We start from the raw sequence: 24,330 nt of genomic DNA, 5'->3' as shown, positions 1-24,330 counted from the left end.
TCCCCCTCCCCCAAATACCCTCCACACCACACCCCTTCCACCAACCTCACCACTCCCCCACCCCAACCACCCCCCACCAATCCCCTCCTCTCTTCCTAAATACCCCCAACACCCCTTCCTCAACCTCACCTCTCCCCCCAAACATACCCCCACAACACCCCCCCACCTCAACACTCCCCACCAAAACCTCATACACCACAAACCTCCCCCAACCCTGCCCCACCACTGCCCCTTCCCCTCCCCCAAACACCCCCCCCACCTCACCCTTTCCAGCAACCTCACCACTCCTCCACCCCAGCCACTCCCCTCCTCTCCTCCCAAATACCCCCAACATCCCCTCCTCAACCTCACCTCTCCCCCAAATATCCCCCCACAACACCCCCTCCCCACCAAAACCTCACACACCACAAGCCTCCCCCACCACTGCCCCTTCCCCTCCCCCAAACACCCCATCACACCACACCCCTTCCACCAACCCTGCCCCACCACTGCCCCTTCCCCCCAGTACTTGCCCACAGCACACCCCCTTCCCCTCCCCCAAACACCCCATCACACCACACCCCTTCCACCAACCCTGCCCCACCACTGCCCCTTTCCCCCAGCACCTGCCCACAGCACACCCCCTTCCCCTCCCCCAAACACCACACCCCTTCCACCAACCCTGCCCCACCACTGCCCCTTCCCCCCAGCACCCACCCACAGCACACCCCCTTCCCCTTCCCCAAACACCCCATCACACCACACCCCTTCCACCAACCCTGCCCCACCACTGCCCCTTCCCCCCAGCACCCGCCCACAGCACACCCCCTTCCCCTCCCCCAAACACCCCATCACACCACACCCCTTCCACCAACCCTGCCCCACCACTGCCCCTTCCCCCCAGCACCCGCCCACAGCACACCCCCTTCCCCTCCCCCAAACACCCCATCACACCACACCCCTTCCACCAACCCTGCCCCACCACTGCCCCTTCCCCCCAGCACCCGCCCACAGCACACCCCCTTCCCCTCCCCCAGCTAATCAGTCCCCCAACCCCCCCTTCAGCTCTGGGATTCCCCAGGCCAAACACCCCCCCCTCCGGACCAAAACTCCTCCAAACCACCCCTCCCCCACCGCCCGCTCCCCACCCAGCGTCACTGGTGGTCACCCCCGGTCGCTGCCGCTCCCCGGGTGTCCGCGGGGGGGCGCGGGGCGGGGCGGGGCGGGGCCAAGCTCCAGCAGGGGCGGGCGCAGGCAGCGGCAGGCGCTGCGGGACGGTTCGGGGCGGCCCGGGCGGGGTAGCGCAGCTGAGATGCCGGGCCCGGGCGGGGAGTAAGTGGGGGCGCTCGAGGGGCTCCACCCGCGGGGCGGGGGGCAGTCGGGGGGGGGCTCCTACAACCCCCCCGCCCAGCTGGGAGGAGGCTCAGCCGGGGGAGGGGCTGGAAAAGTTTGGATCCGAGCTTGCGGGGGGGGAGGTGCCTGCCCCCAAGAGGGGAGGCTGGGCGGGGGCTTTGGCGCGGGGGGACCCCGGGTTTGTTGTTGTGGCGGGGGGGGCGCAGCTGGTGTCTATAACGGGCGATGATCCCACGCCGCGGGGTATTTATAGGGGCGGCTCTTGGCACTGGCTGGGGTGACACACGATCCCCTCCCCCCGCACGCGCCCGGGACTGGCACGGAGTCAGCCTGGCAGAGGGCAGCCCCGCCCCCAGGGGCCCCCGGGGGGGTCGTTTACAATTTCCTAGGCGCGGGGCGGGACACAGACAGTTGCTGGGTCCGTTCCAGGCCCGAACCCGGGCCCCGCCTGTGCCGAGAGGCCAGGCCGAAGCTGGCAGCGGTAGCTGGTCCTTTACCCTGTGTGTGCCCAACTCCTCCCCTCTCCTCTGCTGCTGTGACTCCCAAATCCTGGGGGCCTGGCTGAGAACCAACCCGCTTCCCATGCCCAGGGCCTGGCTGCAGGTTCCTCCCCCAGACACCCCAAGGCCTGTCTGTAACCCCCCCGTGACCAGACAGCAAGTGTGAAAAATCGGGTTGGGGTGCGGGGTAATAGGTGGCTATATTAGAAAAAGTCTCAAATATCGGGACTGTCAATATGAAATCAGGACATCTGGTTGCCCTACTCCCCCCACTCTCTCCTGTGCCTGTCTGTGACCCCCTAGCCCCCAGGTCCAGCTAGGATTGCCTCTGCTCCCTCTTCAAAATACAATGTGCTTTAGGTTTCCTTGTGTCCCCTTGGCCCCCCTAAAGTCAGGCTCCCAGACCCCGCTCAGCTCTGGGATTTTGCAGATCAGGCACGCTAGGGAGGGTTGGGGTCTGCAGGCCTCTCCAAGATTGACATCCTCCCCCCACCCCCAAGGAGTCCCGGCTCCCAAGCCCTGCATCTCCTGCTCTCCCTGTCTGAAGGGCCCATGGGGGCTGTCTCTGTTCTCTTCGGGGTGGGAGACCCTCTGACCTCTCTCCCCTCTGCAGCCCCAAAGGGGAGGATTACTCCACGGCCATCCTGCGCCAGAAGCGTCGGCCCAACCGGCTCCTCGTGGATGAGGCGGTGAATGAGGACAACAGCATTGTCAGCCTGTCACAGGTACGGCCCCCGTGCCACATGGGGACCCCTGCCCCAGCCACCTGGCCTGCCAGGAACCAGAGCCCCTTTGCCTGCAGGGACCCCTACCCCATGGGGATCCCATGCCCCACTGCCCAGCCAGCCACCTGGCCTCCCAGAAACGCCCCTTCCACCTAGCGGGCAGAGACTGCACAGAGGGGTTGGCCGGGAGTGGTTGGGGGACGCACACAGGCTTTGCTCTGTAGCTGAGCTGAGGCCCCTGGGAGCTCCCTGCTGCATCCCGGGACACTCACTGACCAGCAGGGATTGAACCTGGATTCCCCTACACTTAAAGCGCCTGTCCTCTGAGTTCTGGGAGAATCCCCTGCTGCTAGCAATACAGGGGCTAGGACCCATAGCTAGGCAGGTTGGGTGTGAACCAGGAGAGTGTGAAGGTAACACGCGTGTACACACACCCCTATGCATGTGTATACATACTCACATGCCATCTACATACATGCACACTCATCAACACACCATCTACATACACCCCATGTGCATCATGTACCCCCCAATGCACGCACACACATCATGTGCACACACTCATTATTCAAACATTGCACATGCGTAAACCATGCACGAACACACGCACCTCTACATACCCCAAGTGTATACACACACCTGCATGCGTACTACCCCATCCACCCATGCATATGCACATCATGCACATCCACGCTCCAAGCACACACACCATGCAATCTCACATAGGCACCATGCAGACATACACCACACACACACAGTCTCAACACACCCTATGCCTATGCACACACAATGAACACACATCATGCACATACACGCTTCAAGCACACACACCGTGCAGTCTCACATATGCACTATGCACATTGTTACTCCTGGGGGAATACTGCATCACTGCACGTGTGCAGAATTCATGCTGATTTCTTTGCTTTCCTGCAGAAAAATGACTTCTAATGGGAAAGCAAAGGGAAGCCACAAGAGCAGTCATGCGTCCCTCCCTGGCAGCATAGGCAGGTCGGTTCAGGTGCCCGAAGCAGCTAATAGAGACACAAATCACCACTGGGAGTGTGTGAAGGGGTGAGCAGTCATGCATGAGAGAGAGAGACACTGTGTCCCTCTCCCTCACTATTGCAGCACATTCTGCATGGAGTGGGAATGTCTGAGGATGTAGGCGTGGTGCAGGTGATCCACTCAGAAGTAGCAGCCTGCCTGCTTAGTGAATTGTTCTGATTGTCTTCGTGAGTTCTCCCGGGAGCATAAAACAGGTGTTATAAGTTTTAAGGCTCCTTTAAATGGCCAGAGTGGTGTAAAGGATGGTCTGGCCTTATCAGTGCTTATTCTGCTTTAGTGATTAGAACTGGTCTAAGTTTTTGGACTGGAAACATTTCTTATCAAAATGTGCTCCATGACCTGTTTGCTACTGACCTTTCTGGAGATGGTCAGCAGCCAATACAAATTGTGAGTTTGATTACCCAGCCCTTGCTTGTTCTTCGCTGTGATGTAACACTGAGCATATGGCCGCACCTATTTGTTGACTAATAACTAGAAATAAAGGGTCAAACCTAGCTACATTACTAGTAGGTAAAGGGATTTGGGGATTTCCTCCAGGGCTCCCCACTCCCATTCTCCATCCATTGTATTGTAGTTTAAATAAATTACCTACCTAGTTGAAACCAGCCTGATTATATTGCGTCGTTTTGACAAATAAAATATGCAGAATTTTCAAATATCGTGCGCAGAATTTTTAATTTGTTGGCGTAGCATTCCCTCAGGAGTAGCACATGTCCCATGCACATACCCCTTGACACACCCTTTGCATATGGACACACCATGCACCCCACGCACTCTGCAAATGCCTCCCTCCCCCACACCCCGCGTGGTCCGTCATGGCCCGTCTCTGTTGCAGACCAAGATGGAGGAGCTGCACTTGTTCCGGGGTGACACGGTGCTGCTGAAGGGCAAGAAGCGCCGGGAGACGGTCTGCATCGTCCTTACTGACGACTCCTGCCACAGCGAGAAGATCCGTATGAACCGCGTTACTCGCAACAACCTCCGTGTGCGCTTGGGCGACGTGGTGAGGTGAGTGCTGGGTGGGCCCCTCCTCTGCAGCTGGCAGGGGCTGGCCTGCTCTGGATGCAGATGGGAGACTGTGTTGCTGGGGGTGGGGGCTCAGTACGGGGCGCTGTGCTGCAGGAAACGGGGGGCTCAGTGGGGTGGGGACTGTGCTGCAGGAAGTGGGGACTCAGTAGGGGGTTCTCCCCTGGCGGTCTTTGCGGGGGGGTGCTGTGCTGCAGGAAGCGAGGGCTCAGTAGGGGGCATTGTGCTGCAGGGAGTGGGGGGCACAGTAGGGGACACCCTCCCCTGGTGGTCTGCTCTGTGAAGGAGGTGCTGTGCTGCTGGAGTGGGGGCTCAGTAGGGGGCACTGTTCTGGAGGGAGCGGGGGCTCAGTAGGGGGCGCTGTTCTGGAGGGAGCGGGGGCTCAGTAGAGGGCGCTGTGCTGCAGGAAGTGGGGGCTCAGCAGGAGGCTCTCCTCTGGAGCTCTGCACTGCGGGGGAGGTGCTGTGCTGCAGGAGTGGGGGCTCAGTAGGGGGCACTGTTCTGGAGGGAGTGGGGGCTCAGTAGGGGGAGCTGTTCTGGAGGGAGCGGGGGCTCAGTAGAGGGCGCTGTGCTGCAGGAAGTGGGGGCTCAGCAGGAGGCTCTCCTCTGGAGCTCTGCACTGCGGGGGAGGTGCTGTGCTGCTGGAGTGGGGGCTCAGTAGGGGGCACTGTTCTGGAGGGAGCGGGGGCTCAGTAGGGGGCGCTGTTCTGGAGGGAGCGGGGGCTCAGTAGAGGGCGCTGTGCTGCAGGAAGTGGGGGCTCAGCAGGAGGCTCTCCTCTGGAGCTCTGCACTGCGGGGGAGGTGCTGTGCTGCAGGAAGTGGGGGCTCAGTAGGGGGCGCTGTGCTGCAGGAAGTGGGGGCTCAGTAGGGGGCGCTGTGCTGCAGGAAGTGGGGGCTCAGTGAGGGGCGCTCTCCCCTGGAGCTCTGCGCTGTGGGGGAGGTGCTGTGCTGCAGGAAGCGGGGGCTCAGTAGGGGGTGCTGTGCTGCAGGAAGTGGGGGTTCAATAGGGGGTGCTGTGCTGCAGGAAGTGGGGGCTCAGTGAGGGGCGCTCTCCCCTGGAGCTCTGCACTGCGGGGCAGGTGCTGTGCTGCAGGAAGTGGGGGCTCAGTGAGGGGCGCTCTCCCTGGAGCTCTGCGCTGCGGGGGAGGTGCTGTGCTGCAGGAAGCGGGGGCTCAGTAGGGGGTGCTGTGCTGCAGGAAGTGGGGGCTCAATAGGGGGCGCTGTGCTGCAGGAAGTGGGGGCTCAGTGAGGGGCGCTCTCCCCTGGAGCTCTGCGCTGCGGGGGAGGTGCTGTGCTGCAGGAAGTGGGGGCTCAGTGAGGGGCGCTCTCCCCTGGAGCTCTGCGCTGTGGGGGAGGTGCTGTGCTGCAGGAAGTGGGGGCTCAGTGAGGGGCGCTCTCCCCTGGAGCTCTGCGTTGCGGGGGAGGTGCTGTGCTGCAGGAAACGGGGGCTCAGTAGGGGGTGCTGTGCTGCAGGAAGTGGGGGCTCAATAGGGGGCGCTGTGCTGCAGGAAGTGGGGGCTCAGTGAGGGGCGCTCTCCCCTGGAGCTCTGCGCTGTGGGGGAGGTGCTGTGCTGCAGGAAGTGGGGACTCGGGGGGGGCTCTCTCCCTGGAGCTCTGCGCTGTGGGGGAGGTGCTGTGCTGCAGGAAGTGGGGGCTCAGTGAGGGGCGCTCTCCCTGGAGCTCTGCACTGCGGGGGAGGTGCTGTGCTGCAGGAAGTGGGGGCTCAGTGAGGGGCGCTCTCCCCTGGAGCTCTGCGCTGTGGGGGATGTTCTGTGCTGCAGGAAGTGGGGGCTCAGTGAGGGGCACTCTCCCCGGAGCTCTGCGCTGTGGGGGAGGTGCTGTGCTGCAGGAAGTGGGGGCTCAGTGAGGGGCGCTCTCCCCTGGAGCTCTGCGCTGTGGGGGAGGTGCTGTGCTGCAGGAAGTGGGGGCTCAGTGAGGGGCGCTCTCCCCTGGAGCTCTGCACTGCGGGGGAGGTGCTGTGCTGCAGGAAATGGGGGCTCAGTGAGGGGCACTCTCCCCTGGAGCTCTGTGCTGCGGGGCAGGTGCTGTGCTGCAGGTGCCAGGCTGAGCCAGTGTCTTTCCTGCAGCATCCAGGCCTGCCCGGATGTAAAGTACGGGAAACGGATCCACGTGCTGCCCATTGACGACACCATCGTCGGCCTGACCGGGAACCTCTTTGACGTGTACCTGAAGCCCTACTTCCTGGAGGCCTATCGGCCTGTGCACAAAGGTGAGCCGGGGTTGGGGGGAGCCCTGAGAGCGACCCCCCCCTTCCTGGGATGATGACGTGGGGAGCAGCACGAGGCTGGCTGTCTTGTCTCTGTTAGGGGAGGCGCCCAGCCTGGAGCGGGTTGGATAGGGCTGTGCCCCAACAGGGGGTGCTCCCGCCAGGTGTGGATTGGACTCCCCCGTCCCTCCAGCTGGCTCGGAACGATATTCCCTTCCCCCACCAGGTGACATCTTCCTGGTGCGCGGCGGGATGCGGGCTGTGGAGTTCAAGGTGGTGGAGGTGGATCCGAGCCCCCACTGCATCGTGGCCCCCGACACCATCATCCACTGCGAGGGGGAGCCCATCAAGAGAGAGGTGGGTGCAGCTCCTGTGCTCTTCTGTGGGTGCCCCAGAGACTGTTGGATCCTGGGAGCAGGGCCCATGGTGCTGGATCTGAGGAGGGGAGAGAGCAGGGCCCATGGTGCTGGATCTAGGTGGGGGGCAAGGCCCATGGTGCTGGATCCTGAGGGAGCAGTGTGGGTTGGGGCTGGGTCCCAGCGGGGTGGGGGCAGTGTGACTGTCTGTGGGGATCAGGGTCTGGTCCCAGAGCGGGAGGGAGTGGGTGCTGGTCCCAGTGTGGCTGCCAGAGTTTTGGGGGGCTGGCTTGGCTGCACCTTGACCCTGCCTGTCACCCACGCAGGACGAGGAGGAGAGCCTAAACGACGTGGGCTACGATGACATCGGGGGCTGCCGGAAGCAGATGGCTCAGATCAAGGAGATGGTGGAGCTGCCCCTGCGCCACCCAGGGCTCTTCAAAGCCATCGGCGTCAAGGTACCTTGAGCCTGGCAGGGCAGGGCCACCTCATCCAATCCCACAGCCGAGCTGATCTCATTGCTAGGGCATCCCTGCATAAACAGCCCTGCGCTCCTCCCCAGAGGCAGCTGCATCTCTGTGCTGGGCAAGGGATCCCTGTATAACCAGCCCCAGCACTCCATCCTTGGAGCTGCTTCCCCGCTCAGAGCAATGGGGTCAGGCTCTCTGCAGACTCAGGCAGCGGCACTGTCCCTGTCACACGCTCTGTCACATTTTTCACCATTTCCTCCCAACCATGAGGGCTGGCAACACACTTCTTAGTGGAAGCTGAAATACTGACATTGTCCAGGACCCTATTTGCGGGGTCCCGTGACACAGTCCTCAGTCTGGCCTGGGATTTCTCCAGAGCCATCTGGAGGATCGCCTACCTCTGCACCCAAGGACAGGACCATTTCAGCCTCGATTAACACCACAGTCACCTCCCCACAGCACCCTTCCTGATGGGACACTGGGTCTGGGGGCGTCCGCCCTGCACATCACGCACCTGCTTGGGGAGACTGCATTAGGCACTTTTCCCGTCAAGCGCCTCTTGCCAACCAGGTCTGTTCCCTCTTCAGCCGCCCCGAGGCATCCTGCTGTATGGCCCCCCCGGCACTGGGAAAACGCTGGTGGCCCGAGCTGTGGCCAACGAAACAGGAGCCTTCTTCTTCCTCATCAACGGTGAGAGACGCCAAGCAAGAGGGGGAGCCCGTCCATCTGTCCCCACATTTCTGGCCATCCTTTCATGTGTCCGTCCATCCCTACATGTCCATCTGTCTGTCTGTCCCTACGTACTCCCCTCTCTCTCATCTCTGGCATTTCTCATGCCCCTCTCACTGTGATCTCCAGCTGCCTTCCCTTTGGGCGGCACCCCCCCACCCCCTCCTGGTGCTCTGCTAGGAGTGGACTGGGTGCCCTCCGGTTTCCCTTCGCCCTGACGCTCTCCCATACTGGCATGGTGATGCTGCCTGGTGCAGAGCCGGGCAGCTGGCAGAGAGGCACCATTGTGCCTTGGGGTTTTCATGGCTTCCTGACCCCTTGCTGGGGATTCCCTTCTGCCCTGAAGCATGCGAGTGGCTAGCCCCTGCCATGGCCCTGGAGTCTGGCATCACTCCCGGCACCACCCCAGCTGCATCTCAGTGCCAGGCAAGGGATCCCTTTATAAAGAGCCCCTGCTCCCTCCCAGGTCCGGAGATCATGAGCAAGCTGGCGGGTGAGTCAGAGAGCAACCTGCGCAAAGCCTTTGAGGAGGCCGAGAAGAATGCACCAGCCATCATCTTCATCGATGAGCTGGACGCCATTGCCCCCAAGAGGGAGAAGGTGAGATGGGGTGGGGGATCCCAGTATAAACAGCCCCTGCGCCCCACCCCAGAGGCAGCTGCATCTCAGCACTGGGTGAAGGATCATATGTGGACAATCTAACCCATCCGGGTTAAAGCTGATGGAGAAATAGTCGATGTTATTGTCATGGATCCACGGGCCCAGTGCTCTCGCACGACTCTGGGACAGTCCCTGGGAAGACTCTTTCAGTCCGTCAGCCCCCTTAGGGTCACACTTTCTCACTGGGGTCAGCTTCTGGCTTCTCCACCTCCTGGAACCGAACCTCCGAGCCATCAGCATACCGGGGTCATGCCATGAGCTCCCCATGACGAGTCCACCTGGATTGGACCCCTGGGGGAGACTTGCACCCCGAAAGGGAGCAATGCAGCCCCAGTTTCCTGACTCAGGAATGACTCTCAGCCAGCGGTGCATAACAGCAGGGTTTATTAGGGAACACAGCTTAGAAAGTCTTTAGTTAACATGAGAATGGAAAGTTACAGCAAAGTCCATTTGGCTTGGGACCCAGGCCAGAGCCCTCTTGACTCCTCTGTAGTCCCATCCAGAAACTTCTCCTGCTTCCAACAGCCCCCACTTACCCACCTCACTTGGCCCCTCCTCCATCCTTTGTCCTTGTTCCCAAACATGGTCACCTGGCTTCCTCCTTAGCCCGTTGTTCTCCTGCTGGTCCAACCTGGCTGGCTTTCTGCGGAGGGCGGGTCATCCGTGGTTATTAGTCTCTAGGTACCAAATGTCCGGGCAGTTGGAGTGAACATTGTTTTCTGGGACCATCCGTGGGCCTGGGGCCAGCCGCAGACAGCCAGGTGTCAGTCACACCTGCATCTCTGGGTCTCTGCAACCTTTTTCCCTGGCCTAGTTATCTATATAGATCGTGGGAGAAACTGAGGCACACACAAGACTCATCTAAAATATTATGAAAAATTCCCACTCTGTCACAGTAATATTTAAGCTGGGCTTTTGATGCAGTCCCACATGGCATTCTCATATGCAAAGTAGGGAAATGTTGTCTAGATAAAAATACTATAAGGTGGGTGCACAACTGGTTCGAAGATACTCAAAGAGTACTTATCAATGGTTCGCAGTCAGACTGGGAGGGCGTGTCTAGTGGGTCCCACAGGGGTCAGTCCTGGGTCTGGTTCTAGTCAATATTCTCATTAATGAATTGGGTAACGGAGTGCAGAGTGTGCTGAGAAAACTTGCATCTGACGCCAGGCTGGGAAGGACTGCTAGCTCTTTGGAGGCCAGGATTGGAATTCGAAATGACCGTGACACATTGGAGAATTGGCCTGAAATTAAGATGATGAAATTCAGTAAAGACAAGTGCAAAGTACTTCACTCAGGAAGGAAAAATCGAATGCACAACCAGAAAACAGGGAATACCTGGGTAGGCAGGCGAAGTGCTGGAAAGGAGCTGGGGTTATAGCGGATCACAAATCGAATATGAGTCAACAGTGTGATGCGGCTGTGAAAAAGGCTGATCTCATTCTGGGGTGTATTATCAGGAGTGTCTTATGTATGACGTGGGAGGTGACTGTCCCACTCTGCTTGGCACTGGGGAGGCCTCAGCTGGAGTCCAGTGTCCAGTTTGGGGTGCCTCGCTTTAGGGAAGATGTGGACATGTTGGAGAGAGGCCAGAGGAGAGCCACAAACATGATCAAAGGTTTAACAAACCGGATCTGTGAGGAAAGGTTCAAAGCTGGGCATGTTTAACCTGAGAAAGGATGACTGAAGGGGACCTAAGAACAGTCTTCAAATATACTAAGGGCTGTTACAAAGAGGACGGGGATCAGTTGTTCTCCATGTCCCTGAGGGGTAGGATTAGAGGCAATGGGCTTAATCTGCAGCAGGGAGATTTCGGTTGGATATTTGGCAAAACTTTCTAACTCCAAGGGGAGTTCAGCTCTGGAACAGGCGACCAAGGGTGGTTGTGGAATCCCCGTTATTAGAGGTTTGTAAGGACAGGTTGGACCAACCCCTGTCAGGGACAGGCTGGGGTTATGGGGGCTGGACCTGGTGACCTCTTGAGGCCCCTTCCTGTCCAACATCTCTAGGATTCTGTGATCATTGATAATAAAGAGAGGCCATGTCGTGGCTGTTGGAGGCCCCAGGAGACACACGTGCGCACACACACACACCTGGCCCTGGCTGGCTGGCTGGTGTTTCTCGCTGTCTTGCTCTGATGCCAGCTGCCCTGATTTCCTGCTTTGGCTCGGCAAGGGGGGTTGGTATGGGATGGAGCGAGCCCTCTCCTGGCAGGGGTTAGGGCCTATGGGATTTTACAGCGCCAGATCCTCCTGCTCCATCTAGGATGTGAGGCCAACGGCTCCCAATCGGAGTGGGAAGAGCAGGGAGTCCTCAGGGGCATCCTCAGTCTGGCACCAGGGAGCACCGTTCCCTGTGCCTTGTCCCCATACACCCCCCAGCCAGGCACCAGGGGGTGCTGTGCTGCTGGGAAATCCATGTGTCCATGGCTCAGCCTGGCCCAGAGCAGCACAGAAGTTCCCAGGGGCCCCGGTCACTGCTGCTGCGAGTCTCCCCGTTCTCAGCTCATCCCCATCTCCCCGTTGCAGACACATGGCGAGGTAGAGCGCAGGATCGTGTCCCAGCTGCTGACGCTCATGGATGGCCTGAAGCAGCGCTCCCATGTCATCGTCATGGCTGCCACCAACCGGCCCAACAGCGTTGACCCCGCCCTGCGCAGGTTTGGTAGGTGCCCAGGTGTGGGGCTGCATCGGGACCCCACCCAGGACCCTCACTCTGGTGGGCAAGTAAATCCTGGACTGAAAGTCCTGGCTTTCCATCTTCCCTGTGCTGCTGCAGTAACTGGGGATAGAACCCAAGAGTCCTGGCTCCCAGCCCCCGCTCTGGTTGCTAGCCCCCAGCCCCCGCTCCTGGGGCATGGTGGTTCCACACGACATGTATGTTTTCGAGGGGCTGGGCTGAGACGCCACCCCTCCTCCTTCCCCAGGGCGCTTTGACCGTGAGATTGACATCGGGATCCCAGACTCAGTTGGGCGGCTGGAGATCCTGCAGATCCACACCAAGAACGTGAAGCTGGCCGAGGACGTGGATCTGGAGCGGGTGAGAGGGTTGGGCTGGATGAGGTGGTGGGAGGGAGAGCTGGAGGGTTGTGGACATGGATGTGGGGGTAGGGGCAGGTGTGGAGGTGCAGGAGTCTATAGATAGGGGGAGGGTCATGTGTGCTTGGGTAGAGGGTGTAGCAGGGGAGCTGTGATCCCTTCCCTGTGCCTGGCTGGCCCCTCCCCATAGCTCCATCCCCAGCTAGTTCCTCCCCCCTATGGTCCTATCCCCAGGCTGGCCCCTCCCCAGAGCCCACTGCTCTGTGCCCCCATTCCCTGGCTGCCCCCTCCTTGTGCCCCCATTCCCTGACTGCCCCCGTGGCCCTGTTCCCTGAACAGCCACATTCCTTGGCTATCCCCCTTCCTCCAGGTGGCCCCGTTCCCTGGCTCCCCTCTCACCCCCATGGCCCCATTCCCTGGCTGCCCTCCATGGCTCTGTTTCCTGTGCCCCCATTCCCTGGCTGCCCCCCATGACCCTGTTCCCTCATTCCCTGGCTGCTCCCCGTGGCCCTGTTCCCTGACTGGCCCCGTTCCTTGGCTGTCCCCTCCCTGTGCCCTCATTCCCTGGCTGCCCCCCCATGGCCCCGTTTCCTGACCTGCCCCATTTCTTGGCTATCCCCCCTTCCCCTGGGTGGCCCCATTCCCTGGCTGCCCCCCACACCCTCATGGCCCTGTTCCCTGGCTGCCCCCTGTGGCCCCGTTCACTGTCGTTCCCCATTCCTTGGCTATTCCCCCTTCCCCTGGGTGGCCCCGTTCCTTGGCTCCCCCCGTGGCCCCGTTCACTGACCTGCCCCATTCCTTGGCTATCCCCCCTTCCCCTGGGTGGCCCCATTCCCTGGCTGCCCCCCACACCCTCATGGCCCCGTTCCCTGGCTGCCCCCCGTGGCCCCATTCACTGACGTTCCCCATTCCTTGGCTATTCCCCCTTCCCCTGGGTGGCCCCGTTCCCTGGCTCCCCCCGTGGCCCCGTGTCAGGCGCCCTGTGGCTGCAGGTGGCCAGGGAGACGCACGGGCACGTGGGCGCAGACCTGGCGGCGCTGTGCTCCGAGGCTGCGCTCCAGGCCATCCGCAAGAAGATGAACATCATCGACCTGGAGGACGACACCATCGACGCCGACATCCTCAATGCCATGGCCGTCACCATGGATGACTTCCAGGTAACCTGGCGACCCCTCCTCGGGGCCCCACCCCTCCTCTCCAACCCGAGGCCACACTCCTCATGCTCTTCCCCTCCTGCCCCCCCGCACAGTGGGCTCTCAGCCAGAGCAACCCGTCGGCGCTGCGGGAGACGGTGGTGGAGGTGCCCCAGGTCTGCTGGGAAGACATCGGGGGGCTGCAGGAGGTGAAGCGAGAGCTGCAGGAGCTGGTGCAGGTGAGTGGGGGCTGCACTCGCTTTGCCCAGGCTAAGTAGGGATCCACCTGCTTGGGGTTTGGATGGGACTCTCCCTACTCAATGCCAGCCCCAATGCCCTACTAGGGGGCACTGTGCTGCAGGGGGGGCTCAGCAGGTGGCACTGTGCTGCAGGGGGTGGGGTGGGGGGTCAGCAGGCAGCGCTGTGCTGTAGGGGGTGGGGTGGGGGGGTCAGCAGGGGGCACCTCCATGGTGCAATGAAGGGAGGGGGAAGTGCTGGCTTTCTGGGGCCCCCCATCCCTGACCCCCGGCTGTCCCCCACCCAGTTCCCGGTGGAGTACCCGGACAAGTTCCTGAAGTTTGGCATGACGCCGTCACGGGGCGTTCTCTTCTACGGGCCGCCGGGCTGCGGCAAGACCCTGCTGGCCAAGGCCATCGCCAACGAGTGCCAGGCCAACTTCGTCTCCATCAAGGGCCCTGAGCTGCTCACCATGTGGTTCGGGGAGTCCGAGGCCAACGTGCGCGATGTCTTCGACAAGGTGCGAGGGGTGCCGGCCCAGCTGGGCCTTGGGGTTCCCCCTCCCCCCACCTGCCTAGCCAGCCTCGAGGTCCCCCAACCATTCAGCCGGGCCTTGGGGTCTCTCCCCCACCTGCCTGGCCGGGCCTCGGGGTGCTGGGGCATGGGGGGGCCTCTCTGCTGCTCCTACCCATGAGCCCTGGCTGCAGAGTCTGTGTCATCCCCTCAGCCTGCTGTTCTCACCAGTTGTGGGGGTGATGCCTGCACAGCCAGAGGGGTGCAGGTTTCGGGGGATTCCTGCTAATCGGGGGAGGGGAGCTGCACGGTGCCCCAGCCTGACCCAGCAGCAGGGGAGCCCTAGTCATAGCACTGCTGTCGCCAGCGAGTACCCCCAACCCAGGCCCGGGGTCCCCCCCTTCCCAGTACATTCTGCCCCCCACCAGGTGTCCCCCACCAGGCCCACCACACCCTCTCTCCCCGCTCAGGGGCTCCCTGCACACCCTGTTCTCTTCCCCCTTGGGGGCTCCCCCCTATTCCCCACCCTCTCCCCCTGCACCCCAGGCTCGCCAGGCCGCCCCCTGCATCCTGTTCTTCGACGAGCTGGACTCCATTGCCAAGGCGCGGGGCGGCGGCGCGGGGGATGGCGGGGGGGCGGCGGACCGCGTCATCAACCAGATCCTCACCGAGATGGACGGCATGACCAACAAGAAAACGGTCTTCATCATTGGGGCCACCAACAGGTGAGGCCCCCCCTTCCCTCCCTAGGACACCCTGCTCCTCAGGCCCAGCCCAAGGGTGCAGTGTCTTAGCTAGCGGCTGCTGGGACCAGGACAAGCCCCTCTGTGCCACCCTGCTGTGTGCTCCTGCACCGTGGGAGACCTGGCCATGGGGAGGGGGGTGAGGAGCCCCCCCCATCTATATGAGCTTGGAGAGGCACCCTGAAGGCAGGAGTGGGGCAAGGTCCCTGAGAGGAAGGGGGCAGGGTCCGTGGGGTTGGGGAGGCTTCCTTGGGGTGGACAGGGTCATTGGGGGCAGGAGATGGGCAGGGCCCTTCGGGGCAGGGGGTGAGCAGGCTCTGTGGGGTGGGGGAGGTTCCTAGGGGCAGGGCAAGCTCCATGGGGGTAAGGGAGGGTCCCTTGTGGGGGATGGGGTCCCTGGGGGCAGGGGGTGAGCAGGCTCTGTGTGGGTGGAGGAGGTTCAGTGTGGATAGGGGAGGGTCCCTTGTGGGGGATGGGGTTCCTCGGAGCAGGGGGTTAGCAGGATCTGTGGGGGTAGGGGAGGGTCCCTTGTGGGGGACGGGGTTCCTGGAGCAGGGGTTAGCAGGATCTGTGGGGGATGGGGAGGGTCCCTTATGGGGGATGGGGTTCCTGGGGGCAGGGGTTAGCAGGCTCTTTGAGGGTGGGGGAGGTTCCCTGGGGGTAGGGGGTGAGCAGGCTCTATGAGAGTGGAGGAGGTTCAGTGTGGATAGGGGAGGGTCCCTTGTGGGGGACGGGGTTCCTGGGAGCAGGGGGTTAGCAGGATCTGTGGGGGTAGGGAAGGGTCCTTTGTGGGGGACGGGGTTCCTGGAGCAGGGGTTAGCAGGCTCTTTGAGGGTGGGGGAGGTTCCCTGGGGGTAGGGGGTGAGCAGGCTCTAGGGGGGTGGAGGAGGTTCAGTGTGGATAGGGGAAGGTCCCTTGTGAGGGATGGGGTTCCTGGAGCAGAGGTTAGCAGGCTCTTTGGGGGTGGGGGAAGTTCCCTGGGGGCAGCGGATGAGCAGGCTCTAGGGGGATGGGAGAGGTTCAGGGGGGCAGGGCAGATTCTGTGGGGGTAGGGGAGGGTCCCTTATGGGGGATGGGTTTCCTGGGGGCAGGGGTTAGCAGTCTGTCTGGGGGCGGGGGAGGTTCCCTGGGGGTAGGGAGTGAGCAGGCTCTGTGGGAGTGGGGGAGGTTCCTGGGGGCAGAGGGGCTGGGCAAGTTCCGTAGGGGTGGGGGTAGGGGAGGGTCCCTTGTGGGGGGTAGGGTCCCTGGGGACAGAAGGTGAGCAGGCTCTATGGGGGCGGAGGAGGTTCCCTGGGGGCAGGGGGTGAGCAGGCTCTGTGGGGGCGGGGGAGGTTCCCTGGGGGCAGGGGGTGAGCAGGCTCTGTGAGGGTGGGGGGAGGTTCCCTGGGGGCAGGGGGTGAGCAGGCTCTGTGAGGGTGGGGGGAGGTTCCTGGGGGCGGAGGGGCAGGGCAAATTCCGTGGGGGTAGGGGAGGGTCCCTTGTGGGGGGTAGGGTCCCTGGGGACAAAGGGTGAGCAGGCTCTGTGGGGACGGGGGAGGTTCCCTGGGGGCAAGGGGGCTGGGCAAGTTCCTTGGGGGTAAGGGAGGGTCCCTTGTGGGGGACGGGGTCCCTGGGGACAGATGGTGAGCAGGCTCTGGGGGGGGGGGGGGGGTTCCCTGGGGGCAGGGGGTTGAGACAAGTTCCGTGGGGGTAGGGGAGGGTCCCTTGTGGGGGGTAGGGTCCCTGGGGACAAAGGGTGAGCAGGCTCTGTGGGGGGTGGGGGAGGTTCCCTGGGGGCAGGGGGTTGAGACAAGTTCCGTGGGGGTAGGGGAGGGTCCCTTGTGGGGGGTAGGGTCCCTGGGGACAGAAGGTGAGCAGGCTCTGTGGGGGCAGGGGAGGTTCCCTGAGGGCAGGGGGTTAGGACAAGCACCGTGGGGGTAGGGGAGGGTCCCTTATGGGGGACGGAGTTCCTGGGGTTTGGCTCCTTTTCTTCGCAGTCCAGTTTCCCTGGAGAAGCTTTGTGCAGCCCTAGTCCCCGTGCTCCCCAGGGCTGCTCCGGTGCCAAGGGAGGCCAGTGGTGGGCGTGGGTGTATGTGGGAGCTGCCCCCTCTCTGGAGGCGCCCCAGGATGCCCCCTGGGTGGGTGCTGGGCAGGAGCTGAGGCGCTCTCTCCTTGTCACCTCCCCTACATCCCTAGGCCAGACATCATCGACCCAGCTATCCTGCGCCCCGGGCGGCTGGACCAGCTCATCTACATCCCACTGCCTGACGACACCTCTCGCGCGGCGATCCTGAGCGCCAACCTGCGCAAGTCGCCTGTGGCCCGGGTGAGTGAGCATGCCCGCCCCGCCGTGCCATCTCACCCCAGGCCTCGCTGCACCTCCTCCTGCAGCCACACGATTCTCTGGTCTCGAACAGCCGCAGCTTTGCCAACTCTCAGCATTGGATGCTGAGACTTATGATCTTTTGTTCCCTAAATCCCCAGCTCCCGGACTCATGGGAGTACAGGGGAATCTCGGCTTTCACGTTCGCAAAGAAATGATTTTCTAGCTCTTGTGGCTGCAGAGAGGAGCTGGAAAATATGAGCCCAGGAGGCAAAGGAAGAGAACCCAGCTTGCATTGTTCAGTTTTTAAATCTCGTGATTTTTAGGTTGGTCTCATAGAATCATAGAATATCAGGGTTGGAAGGGACCTCAGGAGCTCATCTAGTCCAACCCTCTGCTCAAAGCAGGACCAATTCCCAGCTAAATCATCTCAGCCAGGGCTTTGGCAAGCCTGACCTTAAAAACCTCTAAGGAAGGAGATTCCACCACCTCCCTAGGTAACCCATTCCAGTGCTTCACTGCCCTCCTAGTGAAATAGTGTTTCCTAATATCCAACCTAGACTGCAATTTGAGACCATTACTCCTTGTTCTGTCATCTGGTACCACTGAGAACAGTTTAGATCCATCCTCTTTGGAACCTCCCTTCAGGCAGTTGAAAGCAGCTATCAAATCCCCCCTCACTCTTCTCTTCTGCAGACTAAACAATCCCAGTTCCCTCAGCCTCTCCTCCTATGTCATGTGCTCCAGCCCCCTAATCATTTTTGTTGCCCTCTGCTGGGCTCATTCCAATTTTTCCACATCCTTCTTGTAGCGGGGGGCCCAAAACTGGACACAGGACTCCAGATGAGACCTCACTAATGCCGAATAGAGGGGAATGATCACATCCCTCGATTTGCTGGCAATGCCCCTACTTATATAGCCCAAAATGCCGTTAGTCTTCTTGGCAACAAGGGCACACTGCTGACTCATATCCAGCTTCTCATCCACTGTAACCCCTAGGTCCTTTCTTGCAGAACTGCTGCCTAGCCACTTGGACCCTAGTCTGTAGCAGTGCATGGGATTCTTCCATCCTAAGTGCAGGACTCTGCACTTGTCCTTGTTGAACCTCATCAGATTTATTTTGGCCCAATCCTCTCATTTGTCTAGGTCCCTCTGTATCCTGTCCCTGCCCTCCAGCGTATGTACCACTCCTCCCAGTTTAGTGTCATCTGCAAACTTGCTGAGGGTGCAGTCCACACCATCCTCCAGGTCATTAATGAAGATATTGAACAAAACCGTCCCCAGGACTGACCCTGGGGGCATTCTGCTTGATACCGGCTGCCAAGTAGACTTGGAGCTATTGACCACTACCCAATAAGCCTGATGATCTAGCCAGCTTTCTCTCCACCTTATAGTCCATTCATCCAGCCCATACTTCTTTAACTTGCTGGCAAGAATACTGTGGGAGACTGTATCAAAAGCTTTGCTAAAGTCAAGGAATATCACATCCACCGCTTTCCCCTGATCCACAGAGCCAGTTATCTCATAATAGAAGGCAATTAGGTAAGTCAGGCGTGACTTGCCCTTGGTGAATCCATGGCTGACTGTTCCTGATCACTCCTCTCCTCTAAGTGCTTCAGAATTGATTCCTTGAGGACCTGCTCCATGATTTTTCCAGGGACTGAGGTGAGGCTGACTGGCCTGTCGTTCCCCAGATCCTCCTTCCCTGTTAAAGATGGGCACTACATTAGTTATCTGGGACCTCCCCCGATCACCATGAGTTTTCAAAGATAATGGCCAATGCTCTGCAATCACATCCGCCAACTCCTTTAGCACCCTCGGATGCAACGCATCCGGCCCCATGGACTTGTGCTCATCCAGCTCTTCTAAATAGACCTGAACTGCTTCTTTCTCCACAGGGGGCTGGTCATCTCCTCCCCATACTGTGCTGCCCAGTGCAGCAGTCGGGGAGCTGACCTTGTGTGTGAAGACAGGCAAAAAAAGCATTGAGTACTTTAGCTTTCTCCACATCCTCTGTCACTGCTCATTCAGTAAGGGGCCCACACTATGTCTCTCTTCCCTCCCCCACTCAGGATGTGGACCTGAACTACCTGGCCAAGATCACCCATGGGTTCTCGGGCGCTGACCTCACTGAGATCTGCCAGCGTGCCTGCAAGCTCGCCATCCGCGAGGCCATCGAGACGGAGATCAAGATGGAGCGGGAACGCCAGAGCCACCCGGATGCCGTCATGGTATGGGGGGGACCCCACGGGGCAAGGGGGCAAACCCTCCCTGCTGCAAGGCGCTGGGGGGTTTGAACCCCTAGCTCTCTGAGAGTGGGGCAACAGCAGTGCCTGAGCTGCCCACTCGCTGGGGGATCCCTGGAGCCTTGGCTCCTGCCCCCTGGGGCACCCCCAGCAGGCCAGTGAGAGGGGAGCCGGCCACTCGCATGAACTTTGTTTGCTGTGGGAGGCCCAGACCTGGGTTGGCTGATCAGGGCCAGGCTGGGTGTGACTACATTGTCCCCACCACCCTGGGCAGGACGATGACTATGACCCAGTGCCTGAGATCCGGCGGGATCACTTCGAAGAGGCCATGCGCTTCGCCCGCCGCTCCGTCAGCGACAACGACATCCGCAAGTATGAGATGTTTGCCCAGACACTACAGCAGAGCCGCGGCTTTGGCAACTTCAGGTAGGGGGCAGATCCCCCAGCGTTGTTCTCGGCCCCAGGATCCCCCCAGCCCTGCCCTTGGCCCCCTGGGATCCCCTCAGCTCCTTAGGATCCCCCCAGCGATGCCTTCGGCCTCCTGCGAACCCCTCAGCTCCCTGGGATCCCCCCAGCACTGCCCTTGGCCCCTATGATCCACCCACCTGCCCTCACCCCCCTGGGATCCCTCCAGCCCTGCCCTCATCTCGAATCTGCCCTGTCCCCAGCCTGACTCCCACCCTCCCCAGGACTACCCCAGCTTCAGTCTCAGCCCTTTGGCCTAGCTGTCACCCTGAGCCTCTGGATCCTCTGCCTGGTCTCCTCCTGCCCCAGTATGCCCCCATATGCCCCCTTGCCCCGCGGTGTCACACTCAACCCTGGGAAGAACGGCCCTCCCGTGGCCAGCACAAGGGGACCCCAGGACTGCTGGTTGCACTAGACGACATCTCCACCTGCCTGTGACAAGGGCGGGGTTCCCTTCCCCCCATCATACTGAGCCAGCCCTGCTCTCTCCCCACAGGTTCCCGGCTGGGAAGCAGAGCGGGGACGGAGGGACTGATCGTGCAGGTGGCTCCCGGCAGGGTGACAATGGCCGGGGCGGCCTCTTCCAAGAGGAGGGGGACGATGACCTCTACAACTGATGGGTGGGATCACTGGCCCCACCCCCTATGCCAAAGCATCAGCTCCGCCCCTTGTGCCAGACAGCCCCGCCCTTTGCACCGGGGCATCTTGTACCGAAGCCTCGGCTCTGCCTCTTGCACCAGAAAGCTCTGCCTTCCCAACCAGACAGGTCTGCCCCCTGCCTCAAAGAGCTCCGCCTTTGCAACCAGAAAGCCCCGCCCCTCGCTCCAGAGAGCTGTCTTTGCAACCAGAAAGCTCCGCCCCTTGCTCCAGAGAGCTCCGCCTTTGGAACCGGAAAGCCCCGCCCCTCACTCCAGAGAGCTCCGCCTTTCCAGCTGGAAAGCCCTGCCCCCCCTTGCACCAGGAAGCTCTTCCCAAGCAGGCAGCCCTGCTCCCGTGCCAGCTGTGATTCCCCGCATGCCCCAGTTGCTCTTGGTTGTGTTCTTTTGTGTGGTAACAAGCCCAGGTCTCCCAGCCCCCACCCCTGACCCTGTGGAGTCCCGTGAGTGTGGAGAAAGACCCCACCTCTGTGTCCCTCACAGCAGCCTCCTGCTTGGGATTACAGCTCCACCCAGCCATGTGGCTCCTTCTGTCAGCAGCCGCCGCCGCCAGGCCTGGGCTTATCCTGCAGGCTGTGAGGCTGAGTGTGCCAGCCCCCAGGGAGAGATGCCCCCACTCCCCCAGCCGGGTTGGTGCTGTCTTAGCGCCAGCTTTGTTGTTCTGCCTTTCGGCTCTGTGGCCCGGGAATGTGGGGAGCGAAGAGCACGACTCCCCCTGAGCCCCACCCCTGAATCTGGGGGGAAGCAAGAAGATCTGGACCCTGGGTTGCCCTGGCACCTGGGCATCATCCTGCCTCTGAGGGCACCCAGACCCCACCCAGCACCTCACCTCCCTCCCCCAGAGCTGGCGACATGCGCAAGGGCCGAAGGGCCCTAGTTTTGGGCGAGAGGCTGTGGGACGTCCCAGATCCCCCCTTGCAGGAACCAGCCGCATGCGTGTGCCCATCGCGATCTGTAAGGGCTGGACACTAGTAAAGATTTGGAGTGTGGGGGCTGTGTCAGCTGGGGGCTCTGCCTGAGTCAGGCGCCATGACGGAGCGGGTCCCATACGCAGGAAAAGGGTAGGGGCAAGAAATGGGACATGGGGCCTTTCCCCTCTAGGGGGCACTGGCTATGATCCAGCCCCACGGCAGGGGACTGGCTGGCTCAGAGGGGTGGGAAGTGGGGCCTTTCCCCTCTAGGGGGTTCTGGCTCTGATCCTGCCCCAGGGCAGGGGACTGGCTGGCCCAGAGGGGTGGGAAATGGGGCTTTTCCCCTCTAGGGGCACTGGCTCTGATCCAGCCCCAGGGGAGGGGACTGGCTGGCTGTGGGGCAGCTGCAGGGGTAGTGGCCAAGCATTGGAGCCATCTGCTGAGCTGGTTGGAAGCTGCAGCTTGGGCTGAGTTTGCTGGGCCTCAGCCCAGTTCCCACTAGCTCTGTGGGGTGGCGGTGGAGTTGGGGCTCCCCTAGGATGGGGGCCCCTCCCTGGCAAAGGTGAGGGCAGGGATTCAGGCTGCCAGCTGTGAATGGGGGAGATGGGGACTCGCAGACAAACCAAACCCCAGGCACCAGAGCGATCGGTAAAAGCTCTTTATTGTACAGAGCCCCTAGCGCTGCCCTGGGCGTGGCCCCATGACATGCTGGGAAATAAACACCCAGCTAGGGGCCGCATCCCCCTGCCCTGGCTTTCCCTGTGGCCATTGGGGGCTCACTTCTGACCCCTCTCCAGCCCTCCCCCCCATGTCCTGGAGCTCTGCAGATGCTGGCTGGCCCCAGGCAAGGCGTAGGGGAGTGGAGTGGAGCTGGGGGGCTGGTGGCAGAAGGGGGGTGGGGTGGGGGGCATCTCCCCGACCGTTCTGGGAATGGCACCAGCCCCTTGGGGAAGAGAGCAGAGCCCCTCCCAGCTACCTTTACCTCCACCCCCACGTCCAATGAGGGCTTATTCCCAACCTGCCCCCCCTCAAATATTTGCCACTCCAGCTCAGCCTGGGGGCAGGGGGCTCAGCTGGGGCCCGTGAACAGGGAGGGTGGCCTGCAAGGGGGAAGCTGTCCCCTGGGTCGAGAGCACTATACACAGCTGCAGCCACCTCTGGGTGGGGGGGTGCAGGGGCTCTATATACAGGAAACCCTTGCCCAGCACTGGGATGCAATCACCTTTGGAGTGGGGCACAGCAACTTTCTAACAGCTGCATCCCAACACTGCCCACGCCAGGCCAGGAAATGAAGGCAAATCCCCTCCAGGGGGCTGAGGGAGGCAGAATGGATTCGTCCAGGGCAGCAGGTGGGCCCTGTGAGACTGGTGCCATCGCCACCTTTCATTGTGCCTCAGTTTCCCCAAATGTTAAGCCTGGTTCAATATGCTGCTTCCCGAGAGACCCAGGCCCTGAGCTCCCCTAGAGCCACGGTTTGCTCAGAACCCCCGTGTCCTGATGCGCAAACTGAGGGTGTAACCACTAGGCCCTGCTACCTCTCAAGCGAGGCCCTCTTAGCACAAGCCACCCTGCACCACCACTCCTGCATTTCACCATGGCATTGTGCCCCTCCCATGCCCACACACCCTGTTTCCAAGGTGCTTCCTGCTTTGAGCCAGCAGCAGGGTCGGCCCCGGCAGCACCATTGCTGCAGGCAGGGAAGCAGGATTAAGACACCTCCCCTGCTCCCCCGATTCCATTTACATCCTGTGATGCAGTAGGGACTGTCTGTGTGGGGAGTGGGAGAGCAGGGGAGGACTTTAAGGGATGGACGATGCCAGGGCCTGTAACCTGAGCTAGGTAAGGGAGGGGAAAGGTCAACACCTTTGCCCGGGAAGGGGACAAAGGAAGGGAGCGGCAGGAGGGAAGCAGTTGGAGTTTGGGCTTGGGGCTGTGTGGGCGGAATTCAGGGTATCCTAGCTAGGATCCAAGCACCCTGAAAGCCCAGAAGGACTCGGTGGAGGGGTCCTGACTGTGCCTACAAGCTCTGCTGTAACCTGTGTTCCTGTTGTCCAATAAACCTTCTGTTTTACTGGCTGGCTGAGAGTCACTGTGGGTCCCAGGAAGAGGGGTGCAGGACCGGACTCCCCCACACTCCGTGACAACTGGTGGCAGCGGCGGGAGATACTGCACCCCGTGGACGGCGCTTCCTGCAGTAAGTGACCGGGGAGCAGTAAAACGAAGGGGTGGTTAACCCCTGGGAGTGTGTGCCCAGTGAGAAGGACTTTGCAGTAACAGGGTCCCCCGGGGGATTGCAGCGAGCGGTCCCAGGGGCGGAGGAGTCTGCAGCTCGACCCTGGCAGAGAGGTGGTGACCTCAAGAAGGGCTGGTGCACTAGGGGTCCCCCTGGAAACCCGGGGAGCGGCGAGCACCCCGGCCTGTGAGTGGTCAGCAGTAAGATGTATGCCAAGCGGCGCAAGTGTGACCTGCTGGAGCTGTGTAAGCAGAGGGGGCTGCACCCGGGGAGACGCACCAAGGACCAGCTGATTGCCCAGCTGGAGCAGGGAGACCGCATGAATGAACGGAGCCCTGTCTCTGAGGGAAGCAGCCGAGCAGATGCAGCGCAGGCACCAGTGACTGTCCCTGCTGGGAGTGATCAGCCGGCAGACGAGGGCTTCCCGAGACCCCCCCTTCCTAGGCGTAGAGGAAGGGCGGGGAGGAGCCCAGTGTATACCGAGGGCACCGTGAGCCCCCCGGCCAGCAGGGGATCCTCCCGGCAACGCTCGGCATCCGTGGAGCGGATGCGGCTGGAATATGAAAGGGAGCTGAGACGGGAAGAGCTCGAGTTAAAGAGGCGAGAGCTGGAGGAGAAGGCGAAACAGCGTGAACATGAGGAGAACCAGCGTAAACATGAGGAGAACCAGCGTACACATGAGGAGAACCAGCGTAAACATGAGGAGAACCAGCGCCAGCGAGAGTGGGAGGAGAAGGAGAAACAGCGTAAACATGAGCTGGAC

At 61.3% G+C, this 24,330-nt stretch overlaps 1 protein-coding gene across 16 annotated transcripts; it reads left to right on the top strand.

Moving 5' to 3' along the window:
• The first annotated feature begins 1,223 nt into the window (after window positions 1–1,223).
• Window positions 1,224–20,849, top strand: LOC127035390 (transitional endoplasmic reticulum ATPase-like). 16 transcript variants are annotated; one of them, XM_050925197.1, is made up of 18 exons: window positions 1,224–1,311; window positions 2,446–2,557; window positions 4,458–4,630; window positions 6,736–6,878; window positions 7,102–7,232; window positions 7,558–7,689; window positions 8,289–8,391; window positions 8,897–9,030; window positions 11,619–11,754; window positions 12,017–12,129; window positions 13,121–13,285; window positions 13,378–13,500; window positions 13,806–14,018; window positions 14,558–14,736; window positions 16,930–17,059; window positions 19,129–19,287; window positions 19,577–19,728; window positions 20,264–20,849. In XM_050925197.1, exons 1-18 carry the CDS (start codon window positions 1,292–1,294, stop codon window positions 20,382–20,384), a joined length of 2,439 nt encoding a protein of 812 aa, XP_050781154.1. In that variant the 5' UTR covers window positions 1,224–1,291; the 3' UTR covers window positions 20,385–20,849. The 16 variants fall into 16 exon arrangements, with proteins under 16 accessions (XP_050781154.1, XP_050781157.1, XP_050781169.1 ...); XM_050925200.1 differs by lacking the exons at window positions 1,224–1,311; window positions 2,446–2,557; window positions 4,458–4,630 and adding exons at window positions 5,064–5,107; window positions 5,935–6,072; window positions 6,484–6,552 and having other exon boundaries at window positions 6,691–6,878; XM_050925199.1 differs by lacking the exons at window positions 1,224–1,311; window positions 2,446–2,557; window positions 4,458–4,630 and adding exons at window positions 5,235–5,278; window positions 5,935–6,072; window positions 6,484–6,552 and having other exon boundaries at window positions 6,691–6,878.
• The last annotated feature ends 3,481 nt before the right edge of the window (window positions 20,850–24,330 follow it).

Source organism: Gopherus flavomarginatus, chromosome 16 (genome assembly GCF_025201925.1).
Source record: "Gopherus flavomarginatus isolate rGopFla2 chromosome 16, rGopFla2.mat.asm, whole genome shotgun sequence".
In the NCBI taxonomy this organism is placed as follows: Eukaryota; Metazoa; Chordata; order Testudines; family Testudinidae; genus Gopherus; species Gopherus flavomarginatus.
The sequence above is the reverse complement of the archived record's forward strand: the minus strand, read 5'-3'. Positions and strand labels throughout refer to the sequence as shown.

Excerpts from the sequence above, each read along its gene's own strand:
- LOC127035390 (XM_050925197.1), top strand. The coding sequence starts at position 1,292 with ATGCCGGGCCCGGGCGGGGA. Across the intron at positions 7,233-7,557 it reads GGGAGCCCATCAAGAGAGAG|GACGAGGAGGAGAGCCTAAA; the intron begins GTGGGTGCAGCT and ends TCACCCACGCAG. Across the intron at positions 17,060-19,128 it reads GCAAGTCGCCTGTGGCCCGG|GATGTGGACCTGAACTACCT; the intron begins GTGAGTGAGCAT and ends TCCCCCACTCAG.